The 12368-nt window shown below is 36.1% G+C and overlaps 1 protein-coding gene across 4 annotated transcripts; it reads right to left on the reverse strand.

Annotated features, from left to right (window-relative positions):
* Positions 1-866: 866 nt before the first annotated feature.
* Positions 867-7432, reverse strand: LOC117463826 (Fc receptor-like protein 5). 4 transcript variants are annotated; one of them, XM_034106295.2, is made up of 18 exons: positions 7316-7432; positions 6844-6910; positions 6694-6726; positions 6264-6524; positions 5519-5737; positions 4896-5150; positions 4493-4762; positions 3991-4293; positions 3339-3602; positions 2788-3039; positions 2517-2633; positions 2374-2389; positions 2195-2274; positions 1994-2044; positions 1855-1911; positions 1684-1743; positions 1227-1315; positions 867-1097 (listed from the first exon to the last, which is right to left on the reverse strand). In XM_034106295.2, exons 1-17 carry the CDS (start codon positions 7325-7327, stop codon positions 1233-1235), a joined length of 2400 nt encoding a protein of 799 aa, XP_033962186.1. In that variant the 5' UTR covers positions 7328-7432; the 3' UTR covers positions 867-1097; positions 1227-1232. The 4 variants fall into 4 exon arrangements, with proteins under 4 accessions (XP_033962186.1, XP_033962185.1, XP_033962187.1 ...); XM_034106294.2 differs by having other exon boundaries at positions 2517-2636; XM_034106296.2 differs by having other exon boundaries at positions 2517-2636; positions 6844-6984; positions 7316-7420.
* Positions 7433-12368: the final 4936 nt, after the last annotated feature.

Below are 12368 nucleotides of genomic sequence, written 5' to 3' on the forward strand. Positions count from 1 at the left end.
CAATTTAACACATTCCTTGGCTCTAAACGGTTTTGCTAAAAACCGCTGCTCTGTAGACAAAACAATGATCCTCTGTTCTAAAAACAAAAGTCAGTGATATACTCACAGAATAACCGCAGCGCGCAGAGCAAAGTGTGTCCCATCTTCACATCCACACTGACTCTCTATCTCTTACACATACGTCCACTTTAACACTTGAAGAAAATTGAGGAAGACTAACAGAGCACTGTGGGAGGAAATCTGATCTGATGTCAACATGAGCTCATTGGTATTTTACACATTTCCTAAGAATAACTAGTCTCTCTTTCCTTCCTGTTTTACGTTGGCACGACTACTTCATGCTCATGCCATGCTGATACATTTTAACTTCACTCTCTACCAACATCCCACTTTAAAAAGGCAGAGTAAATAGTCATTTTTGCTCAACTCATATCTCAGTAAAAATGCATGGCAGTATTATACTCGTGTTTCAAAGGCAGATTTAACGCCAACAGTTAGATGGTTCATCGAGACAACTGCAGAACGATTTAACCTCTTCGTCATTCTTCACCTGACCTTTATTGAAATTGTAATTCTGATCATTTATCATGCATTAGTCTAGAAACACAAGACAAATGTCAGGATTTTTTTGGGGTAAAATAGCCATCTTGTAAACCTCTAATATTAGATGTTTCCACTGCTTCATCACTATAGTAATAACAAGGGCAGGTGATTCAAAGTGACACATTTTTGGTCACATCTCAGCTCTTGCACCTCTAAATCCCTTTGGTCTCCTCAAAGCATGACTGTACTGGATCCCCAAAATAAGAGGGAGGATGATGAAGCAAATCAAACACCTTGTGAAAAGAATAATCATGTAGAAACAATTAAGTAAATAAAGTTTATTGATGCAAAACAAAGCTTACTTTTTTTTTTTAAATACACCTAGATTAAAGCAATATGATGCATTTCCTTTCAATGATTTGCTATTACATTAACTGTACAAAATACTGTCTGATAAATGGAGAGCAAAGCTGCAAATAAGGTTTAATAAACAAAGGTTTCGTTTTGGTATGTTGCTTCCATTCGTCTTGTCCTTACAGAAGACATTGTTTGATCTAGAAGAAACCAAAGACGAAAGAGATTACACTTTTTAAAGAATTAGGGTGTTTCATGACAGATTACTCCTATTTACAACATATTTAACAATATATGAAATATATAGAGAGATTGATCTGAATACTTACATGATGTCACGCTGCATTTTTACCGAGAGCTGTTCCTGGTTTGAGTTCAGAATAAATAGTTTCATCTGCTGGTGCAGGATTTGACTTCCCTATGAATTAAGAGATTATTATTATTATTTAGTTTTTACAGTATTCCCCCAGTCAAAAAGGAACATGTACTGGTATACATTTTCCTCACAAGAGGGTAAAGTGATAGTTTGATAGAAGGAATTGCTCATGAGGATTCAAAACAGTTAAACATGTATGGATACAGATGAATGAAATGTCACATGCCCTGATGTTTATGAATGCATAGAATTGGCAGATAATTAAATAAACAAACAAACATTGACAAAGTTATGTGTAGGATTTGAACATTGCTGACTTTGGCAACACCTTGTGGCACATTTTAAAATGACACCCTATCAGGCAGCACGTAACCCAACACAAGCTTAAAGCAGGTAGTATTTCATCAGACCTGCAGCGGATGCCATCTGCACATGTGAGTAAACACAATCCTCCGGTTCATTTTTCTTCCCTGTTAGACGGATCAGGAGAAAGCATGAAAAGACAATACTTTAGGCACTGCTGGCCTACAAAAGCACCTTAATTATTGTATGTTATTACGACATAGAAATCAAACACTCACCCTTTTTAGAAATGTTTTTGAGCTCCACCACAGAATATGTCACATCCGTATATTCATCTGAAATATACAATTTGGTTTGTATTTAAAAGAGTGATCAGTGAATTGTCCTATTCCAGTATTTATATTTACTGTACTGTACCATTTGCAGGTTCTTCAGGGCGTCTGACTGTTGCATAGAGACAAGCATTATCTGAAGAGAAATCAAAATCAAACCAAATTCATATTAAAATCCCTCTATATGAACTCCTACATTTTTTAAAACAACTAATGAGAAATGGAAATGCTACTCGGTTAATAACGTTAACAATAAATTCAAAACGTATTAAGGATTCAGGCTGACCCTGAAGAACAGAAGCAAGCATAGTTTCGTCCTGGTTGATCATGTGGTCTGTAGCAGGGCCCTGATTGGTCCTCTGAGATCTGGTGGGCAAAACACATGTAGTAAATGAAGTGGATTTATGAAAGGAACATATGACTGTCATGTTCATAATAAAAGAAAAAAAGATGTGTTGTACCAACCTGCTATAGCATGAATCTGTTAACAAAATAAAAAAACAAGACATTTGCTGCTATGTTATTATGCATTGCAAAGTGTTCTACTGTTAAAACAGTACATGTTATTACAACATAGTCAGTCTTACATCAGAAGAAAATTATCTCACCTTTTGACTTCCTGTATAAATACAGGAACAGCAGCAGGAGAATAATCAGTGAAACTCCACAAAGCAGCCCAACGATCAGCAGGACGGGAAATGCAGAGGCTTCTCCATCCATGGACGCTGCTATTATAAGTAATCTTAATTAATATTATATCTCTTTCCTGTAATAAATTAAATTTCTAAAACATTTATCTTACACAAACACAGTTTAATTCAGAAGAAACTACACTTTCTTTATCTCTGACTGTAACACAGCTTACAAAAAAATACTCACATTTGACTGAGAACCAACTCTCTGGTGACGTCCAACCATCTGCTGAATCTCTCCGTTTACATTTATAAAAGCCTTCGTCTGACTTTGACACTGCAGAGATGGTCAGCTCGCTTCTGGTATCGTTCTGGATGAGTTTGTCATTTTTATAGAAATCCACATTATAAACGGTTCCTGTCTTTAACTTGCAGCTAAGAGTGACAGCATGTCCCTCAGCCACAGGTCGGACAGGACTCACCAGGATAATATCATCATCTGAAAACAAATCAAATATAAAGGCTTTATCAGAGACATCAGCTTTTACAGATTTAATACGTTTAGGCACAACTGGGCTAGTCTGGCAGAAGCTGAAATGTCAGGTAGATGTTTGAGGACATTAAAACACACAGAATATTATCTTTGATCTTTCAGAGAAGTGACCTGGAAATCACTTCACAAATTAGCCCTTTTTATAAAGTGTTACTAATTTGAACGTTTGGCTAATGCATGTCACCTTCACATTTTAAAACAACATAATACTTCAGAAACAAACATTTTAAATAATTAAAACTCACCATCTTTAGTGATGTTGACTGCATTACTGAACTGTCCTGTTTCAGACTCACACCAGAACACTCCACTGACCCAGCTTCTGGTTATTGTGCATGTGGAACCAGTCATTGTCCCCAAGAAAGAACAGGGAAGAAGGTAGTCGTGTTTAGAAAACCTCCTCACTCTCCACTCAGTGGAGTTTCCCTCACAGCTCAGCGACACAGGCGTTTCTGTGAAGTGCTGCACACTGTCAGGACTCACTGTGAGAGACACTGCTGAGTTAATATCTGAAACACAAAAAGGGGACAAACAAAGCATTTGTATATGTTGAAAGCTTAAAGCCAACTTGAACATAAAAATAACTAGAAGCATTTAATCAACAATAAAGAGTGAGTGTCTAATTAAAGCATTTAAATATGTTTGTGCATTTTTGAGTGAATTGCTGAATGTAAAGAATTTGGAGTTGTTTTTAAACTTTTATGTAGAACATATCCAAAATATCCCAACACAACAAAGCTATGGACAGAATGAGATGAATGGATGGATGTAAAGAAGGAACAATAGAAAGTCCTTCAAACCTGAACCACAGCTTACAATTGATCTGATGCTTGTGTGAAGGAAAAGTTCCCAAATTCCTACCATTTTGCAATAATGGAGAAGTCAAATCACACTGACCTCCAGACCAGACAAACGCAGGTTTGCTGTGCCAACTGTAAAACACTGGATCTCCTCTTCCTGCTCTGCACACATATCCTGCTGTGTGTGTTTGTCCATCAATGATGAAGAGATGCTGTTCAGTCCCGTTCTCGCTGCCAGCTAGCAGCTCAAAGCTGTAGGAGTAGTCTGACTTTTGGGGGACAGCCTTATACCAGTAGAAGCTCCAGCCAGCAGAAGGATGATCAACCCTGCAGTTCAGAGTTACTGAGGCTCCAGGACTCGGCCATGATGGAGACACAGAGAGGACAGGCTGAGGTGTGTCTGTTGGAAAGTGATTTAATGATAATTGGTGGGTAACAAACACTCCTTGCATCCTACATATTTTTTACAAACATATCAAACAAATGTGAAGGTTCATCATCCTTAAATATAATAACCAGCATATTATAGATGATATGTTTATATACATATAGCAAAACAAAGTCTAATAATGATAAAACCCATATGACATGTGACTTACTGTCAGATACGGTCAATGTGAGGACATCACTCCAATGCGTTGAAGACATTTCACCTTTCAGTCTGCCTTTACACCTGTAGTCTCCACCACGTTGTGAGGTCAGAGTAAGTTTAGGGTCAGATGTCGGAGGTGTTTCTAACACGGGTGTCATCCATATATAATCCCACTCAGAGTCTCCTCCATCCTTAATTTCACAAGTCAGAGTGATCGTTTCTCCAGAGTACATCTCAGGCCAGTTGGGTCGCAGGGTCACAACAGCCCTGTGTGTGACTGTTAGAGGAAGAAGCACAAAATACTAAATACAAAAAATCAAACAAATATACATTTCTTAGTGACCTTCTCAATCCTTACTTTCAAATATTATAATTTGTATTTTCTTTATGACATAATATTAGATCATTACCGACTGCATCGCTGTACTCTGTGTAGTAAACCGGGTCTCCTCTTCCTCCTCTGCACCAGTAGACGCCTCCTCGTGAGACACTGATTCGGTCATTTGTGAGGAAAACAACATCTTGTGTCTTCAGGGGTTCAGAGGTTTTCCCTTTTTTGGACCAGAAGTATCTCCAACCAGAAGCTGATGATATTCCTACAGAGCAAGTTAGAGTCGCATTGCCCCCTCCTGGAAATATGTCTCTCAGCTGGGCCTTTGGTTTTGCTGTTTAATGTAGAATAAAGGTACAAATGTTTACAAAATGTTAGTTATTGTCCCGGTAAATAAGCCTAGATTGACAAATAATACAAATGTATATTTTCTCCAGCAATCTTAGTAATATCAAATCACTGTGTATGCTATAGTGAACATAATGAAAATATAGAGAAATAACTGCTTATATTTATATTTATAACCACTGAAGTAGTTGGTTAACCTCGAGTAGAAACGCACATAAAACGGGCTGAAAAAGTCAAAAGCCTTTTTTTTCTTTGTTCATTGTCCAGTGTTTCTAAGACGATGCAGATATTATCATTCTGTTTCATTTTGGGTTTACTAAATGTCTGAAGCTTTTAGGTATGAAAATGACTTACGTTCAGTTCTCAGTGTTCTTGGTTCAGATTCTTCATCGCCAAATCTACAACTGTAAGAGCTCCCGTCTGACATTACTTGAACGGTGTTTTTTGCCATTAATGATCCGTCTCTGAAGAAGGCAGCATTCTCCTCTCTCTGAGTACGATGCCGACAGCGCAGAGTAACTGATTCTCCTTCAAACAAAGTGGACGCAGGACTTTCCAGGATCACGTTTCTGTCTGTGTAACACAAATGGTTACTTGTTTTAGTAAAACAGTTCAATTAATACAACATTAGTACAAAGAAATACTTCCATTTATGAAGAATACATTTTCACATTTCATAAAAAAGGAATACATTTTTACCTGCACTGTTTGAATAATTATTGTTAAGCACATTAAGGTGCATCAGTTTCTCGAATATATTGATGTTTCTTCATAATTTGTCACAATTAATAAAGTATAACAAGGTTTGTTGGTAAAGTATTATCTTTATGTAAATGCTTTGATGTAAGAAGCTGATCCCTGTTTGTATTATTGTTCTTATGTTAATACTCTTGATTTTGTGAAAGCACAGGATTGTACAGTATACTTCACCTGCCTATACAGCATCAGTGGAGCTGTTCAAACATTAAAATATTATAATAATTTACAGATTATATATTAGAACTTGTCCAAACTGCGTGTTCATATCAATATGGCTCATAAATAAATAAAAAATGCTTTTATTGAACATGGTCACGGTGGTATTACTTTGATCACTTACCTGATATATATAGATAGATTTTATTGCTTGTCTTTGTTAATTCTCCGTTCTGAAAGAAGCAATAATATTCACCACTGTAGCCTTCAGATAGAGGTTGGAATGTTCTGAACTTTTGTTTGCTGGGATGGAAAAATGCTCCATGTCGGGTGTAGATTGAGTAAAACCAGCCGCTGTCTTTGCCTCCTGTAATGTCACACTTGAAGGTAACAGACCCTCCAGAAAAAAAAGCAGTCCAGTTTGGCTCAATGGTCAGCACAGCATCTAGAAACCATCACAAGATACATGAAGTAAAATGTATTTTCTTTTTGTCAAAAGATTAATAATAAATTGACTAAACGGAACACACAAAAAAGAGGATGTTGTTTGGAGAGTTACATAGGTAGATTTTACTTGAGTTAATATACAAAAAGAAAGAAAATGTTATAATTACCTTGAGCTTGTCCACGGTAAAGTAAATTCAGCACTGAAACAAGTATGAAACTAAATCAGACATTATTAAATTGAAAGAAATCAAACATATCATCATCTCAGGCATTTAAAAAGTTGTATCCATGGCAATTAAAACATTCAAAGTACTCACAGAGAAACCCCAGTAGACAGAGCAAAGTGTGTCCCATCTTCACATCCAACACTGATAATCTGCTGCTCTGTTTATGAGAAAGTCTTCTACTTTGTTTAAATAGAAAGATTGAAACTGCAGCAGATGAAGAGAAATCAGGAACTGCAGAGAAACAAATGTAATGTAATATTGGGAACGGAAGTTGATTTTTAACTTCTTTACACAGTCTGGACTTCCTTCCTGTTTACACAAAGCTCACACTGAACAGATTTTAACACAACACATGTTTTGCACCTTAGTTTAGGTATCCTCAAATGATGAAGAGAGATAAGGTATTCAAACATAATTCCTGATAGATTAGATCATCCTGTGGGCTCATGCTTCTGCACAAATGGTCCGTAATTATTGATGCTGCTATAAAGACTGCTGCATGAAGTCAAACAGTTTTCTTTCTAGAACAATTAAGTGATAAAATTGCATGCGTCATACTCACTTTATAATCCATGGGCCTTCTCACCAATATTTCATGTGAAAATGTGTGTAACAGCTTTAACCAAATAGTTGAACTGCAGTGCTGGAGGAATTCAACTTTAAGTTTGGAAACAACCTCACCCACAGGAAGTCTCTCATAGTCTCTTTACCAGAAGTGAATGTGAAGAGAGACAAAGTCCTGCCCCCTCCTATCTTTATCATTAGTAATAAAGCAATCATTTTAATACAGAAAATATGTTTTGTCTAGGAGCAAAATTGTATCACAACAGTTGAACAAAAATGACTTAATGCATAATAATGATCGAAATAAATAAACACCACAACACTTCAGTAGCTGTGAAGTTTTAAATGTGGTGGGGAGTCACAATTGAAAGCTTCCACTTCCATGCATGAGTGCAAAGCTAAGAAAGTGAACTGTAAGCAGTCAATTGTTTAGTTAGGAGTTACATTTACATGACATCAGACCCTGCTGCCAGACTTCAGAAGGACTATTTCTGTAGAGTAGGTAAAGTATCAGTTAAGTAGTTTGACACCACCTTGTGGTCATATATCAAAAGAAAGCTTCAAATATAACTGCTCAGTGACTGGAGAACAAGTAAAATAGAATGTCCTCAGTAAAACATACTTACATAAATTGGAAACATTTATGATGGCAGTAGTGCGTCAGTAGATTCCCTTCTTCTATCTCTTTACATAGAGAATACTGTATGTTTACCCATGGACAATGTAGGAACACAGTACATATATTCACATTTTGAGATCATACAAGATTAAAAAGTATAAGTACTAGCAGACAACATATTATATATTAAATGCATAACGGGTTTTGGCTACCATTTTTTAAATTGTAATACCAAAAACAAGTTTGAAATATATAAAATGTTCTGCCTTGTTTTCCTCCTGGACAGGCTTTACTGCTTTGATTGAATTGAAAGCATGAAATAAAGATAATACTTGTGGGTTGTTGTTTTTCTAATGGTGACAATCGTATGAGAACATCCGTCATGTTTTAGTTATATTGGATAATCTGCATCAGAAAATACAGAATGTTTGTATTATTAAAGATGAGATGCTAAATTAATCCAAGTTATTTGTATTAATGCAAAACAAAAAACGTGCCCCAACAATCTGAAAGGAAACAAATACAGTGTACCAAAGCTGTGTGCTTCAGTTCCTTTGAACCTGAACATCTTGTTTGACCTATTGGTGGCGCTGTGACTGCAGATGTTTTGGCTTTTGCAAGAGACTACTTCTGCAGGTAAATTAAAGGCATTAGATCATGTGTTGGCACCCTGTGGTAGCATCTAGTAAGAATCATTCACTGAACAGTACATGCAGGTATAATTGCATTCAGGTTTTATTAATAATATATCTGTGTGTCCACTGCGTGCATCTACAGTGCTAAAGCATGTGTCCATACTGCATATATTAGTATCTCGCTCTAATATCACTAAATGTACAACAAGGTTAGAGCCACATGATCTGAATCAGACAATGTTTTACACTAAATATAAGTACACATAAAGTAAGTATCCAGTTGAATTGCAAAGCATGTTCCAGAAAGGCCGTTATTAAAAAAGGAACTGCGCTATTTACACAAAAGCAGCAAATACACTCAATTGCTGAAACAAGGATGTTGCTTTTCATGTTTTTATCTGCTCCATTGGTTCTGTCCATGAGGATGTCTTTATTGATCTGGAAGAAAACCAAAATGAGTTATTATCATTACTTTCTGCTCATGGTACTGTTTTTGAATAAAACAATGTATGGTAAAGCCATAATAAAGAAAATATTTAAATTGACCATTTATTAGTTACGATGTTTTAAGTAATGTTTCATTAAACCAAAGCATGTCTGGAAAACAACACGCTGTATTTAAGAAAGACATGAAAATGCACAAAAAGTGTAACACTTTATTTGGTGGATTTGCTCATTGCTGAAACTGACAAGCAGCACAGCATACAATAAAAGCTTTTAGTATATTTATATGTATATGTATTAAAGTGTTTTGTACTTCACCTGTAGCCACGTTTGAGTAAAGGCTCTCTTCTGGTTCATTACTGGCACCTAGGATTAAAATAATGTATCAAAGGACAATTCCTGTACTTTATTTAGACACTGCTGGCCTACAAAAGCATCTCAACCATTGCATGTAGTATTTGTATTTCTCCATGTGAAACACAAATGAAATACTTTACCATTTCCAGCTTCTACAGGCCCTCCGATTGTTTCATAGAGACAACGATCGCCTACAGAGAAGTGAAAATCAACCACGGTTACACCAATCATTTTAATCACAATTAAGGCTAAGAGTTCAAATAAATCATATTATTAAACCGGAGAAGGGCTGACCATGGAGGAGAGTAGAATATTCTGGCATGTTTTGAATTTCATCCTGGTTGATCATGTGGTCTGTAGCAGGGCCCTGATTGGTGCTCTGAGATCTTGTGGGCCATACACATGAAGATAATGAAGACGATTGACTTTAACATATAACAGCTGTAAAGTTCAAAATGAGATACAAGAGGGTTGTACCGACCTGATGAAGACTAAATCTGTTGAATACAAGAAAAATTCAATTACATTGTTTTTGAATTGCAAATATTTACGGTACATGTAATGTATGATTTTGAGTAATTGTAGTTTAATTCATTTGATATCAGATGAAAAGGTTCTTACCTTTTGATTTTCTGTAGCGATACAGGAACAGCAGCGGGAGAATTATCAGTAAAACTCCACAAAGCAGCCCAACAGTCAACAGGACGGGAAATTGAGAGGCTTTTCCAGGCCGAGACGCTGCTAATATTAATAATCTTAATTATTATTTTTGTATTCAACACTTTCCTCAAAGCACTTCACAGGAACAGAGCTTCAAGGTCCGACCAAGCCTCAGAAATATCTAAGATAAATAAACAATGATAATCAATTTTTTTTTTTAAAACCTACATTCAAACATTGACACATACATGTACAACTATGGAATATACAAAACTATACAAATACACCTACACATAAATTATAAATATTAGAACAAATTAATAAAAATACACTAGAATTAACCCCTGGTCACTTATCTTATATTTGCAATGCTGCTCATGTAATCATGGTCATGTGAATGTTTTAAGACTGAATACAGAACTGGCAAAAATATATTTCTCTTACAAAAACAACATTTTATAATTCAGAGGAAACTAAGACAACTTTGAATTCAGTAATAACTGTCTTTTTAGCTCTGACTCAGCAACACATCTCAAAAAGAGGAAACCGTTTTTTTATCATACTCACATTTTACTGAGAACCAACTCTCTGGTGAGGTCCAACCATCTGCTGAATCTCTCCATTTACATTTATAAAAGCCTTCATCTGACTTTGACACTGCAGAGATGGTCAGCTCCCTTCTGGTATCGTTCTGGATGAGTTTGTCATTTTTATAGAAATCCACATTATAAAGAGCAGCTTCATTATTTAACTTGCAGCTAAGAGTGACAGGAAGTCCCTCAGCCACAGGATGGACAGGACTCACGCAGGGCCGGACTGGGACAATAAGTCAGGCCGAGAATTATACACCCAGCCAGGCCACTACCAGTTTTTTGTGCCATTTTGCTGGATTTATTTGACAATTTTTACAGCGTTGCTGCCCATAGTGATAGCCCTCTAAATCTACTACCCAAAAATAAACATATGGACATGGGTTACTATTTTAAAAAATGTGCAAATCTATTTAGGAACCTATGTGAACATATTTTAAGTGGGGGTGGACCTCAAATCCTATAGGGGGGTCCGGGGCATGCTCCTCCGTTAAGACTTTTTTTTAAATGTTGGACTTAAATGCATCAATCTGGTGCATTTTGAGGGGGAAATAAAGAGAGAGACTACACCCACATGAAACAGGACTGTATACATTTAAATAATCATAAAATCATAAGAACATGGCCATAACCTATAACATCCCATATTCAATATGAAAAAACATTGAAACTTGTTTATTTATTTGTTTTTGGTTCATTTATAGTTGTGAGTGTGTCTGTGCTCCTGAACCAGCCTCACCTGTCTCCCACTGCTCCTCTTTGAGGCAGCAGCAAAGACTAGTTTTAGCTCTCAACAAGTTTTAATAGTTTATCTTACCTTTTTTCACCTAGTTTTTTTATTATTCATGCATATTTTACTAATCACTCCCCCCTCAAATGGAAATATGTGTTTACATAAATGGTGACCAAAACCGTTTGAGACCCAGAGAACTTAGACTAAGTTAACTATCTAAACACTCAGAGAGTCCTTTACCTCACCTGAGTTGTAGTTATCAGTCCTCCATTTAAAAGTTTGGGTGGCATAGAACAAGCAAACATAGAAAGAAGGAAGAAGAAATTAAATGGAAGGAAAAGAAGATGAAGGCACATATGTATTTATTGTTTAATTGATTTCTCAAATAGGAGTATTGCGTGCATGTATTTAAAATAATAATGCCTTTAGACTCAACAAATTCTAATTAAAAATGCTTATTTAATGCGTCATACCAACTTAATGGGAAGAAACTCAGCTATCAGACATTATTAACAATTTTTAGCAAAATGAAACATAAGGGTAATAACAAACGCTCTGAATTAGCCCTGAGCGAAAAAATGCTAACACACTTAGCACAGAACTCGTTAAAATACCCTTATTACTTATCGTATCTGCACAAACAAGATATCGATTAGCAAGCTGAGATTCCACAAATTCTACAGGTATTAGTATAATTACTGACCGATCCAAACTTGCGACATGAGAAGCTAACACAGACATCACACCATGTAGCATTAGGTAGCCAACACAGCAATATGTCTTACCTTTGTTGTTTTCTGATCAAAAGTTGTCTTCAATGGCATTAAAATGATAAAAACGCTGCTGAAGGTTAATCCATAGGTTAATCCAATGTGTCTGTGTCACTTTGAAATGATTTCTGATAATCCATCAGCAATAAACCTAGTTTTCAGTTTTCAGATTTCAGAGCGTAAGATTTGGGCAAACTGCGTGCGCAAAGCTCTCACTTCTCAATGGTAACGTGTGTGTGTGTA

Source organism: Pseudochaenichthys georgianus, chromosome 18 (genome assembly GCF_902827115.2).
Source record: "Pseudochaenichthys georgianus chromosome 18, fPseGeo1.2, whole genome shotgun sequence".
In the NCBI taxonomy this organism is placed as follows: Eukaryota; Metazoa; Chordata; class Actinopteri; order Perciformes; family Channichthyidae; genus Pseudochaenichthys; species Pseudochaenichthys georgianus.

Bases quoted from the DNA above. Each gene is read 5' to 3' on its own strand.
- LOC117463826 (XM_034106294.2), bottom strand. The intron at 5,151-5,518 runs GTAAGTCATTTT...TACATTAAACAG, and splicing joins AAGAACACTGAGAACTGAAC to CAAAACCAAAGGCCCAGCTG. The intron at 3,603-3,990 runs GTCAGTGTGATT...TTTGTGTTTCAG, and splicing joins TGCGTTTGTCTGGTCTGGAG to ATATTAACTCAGCAGTGTCT.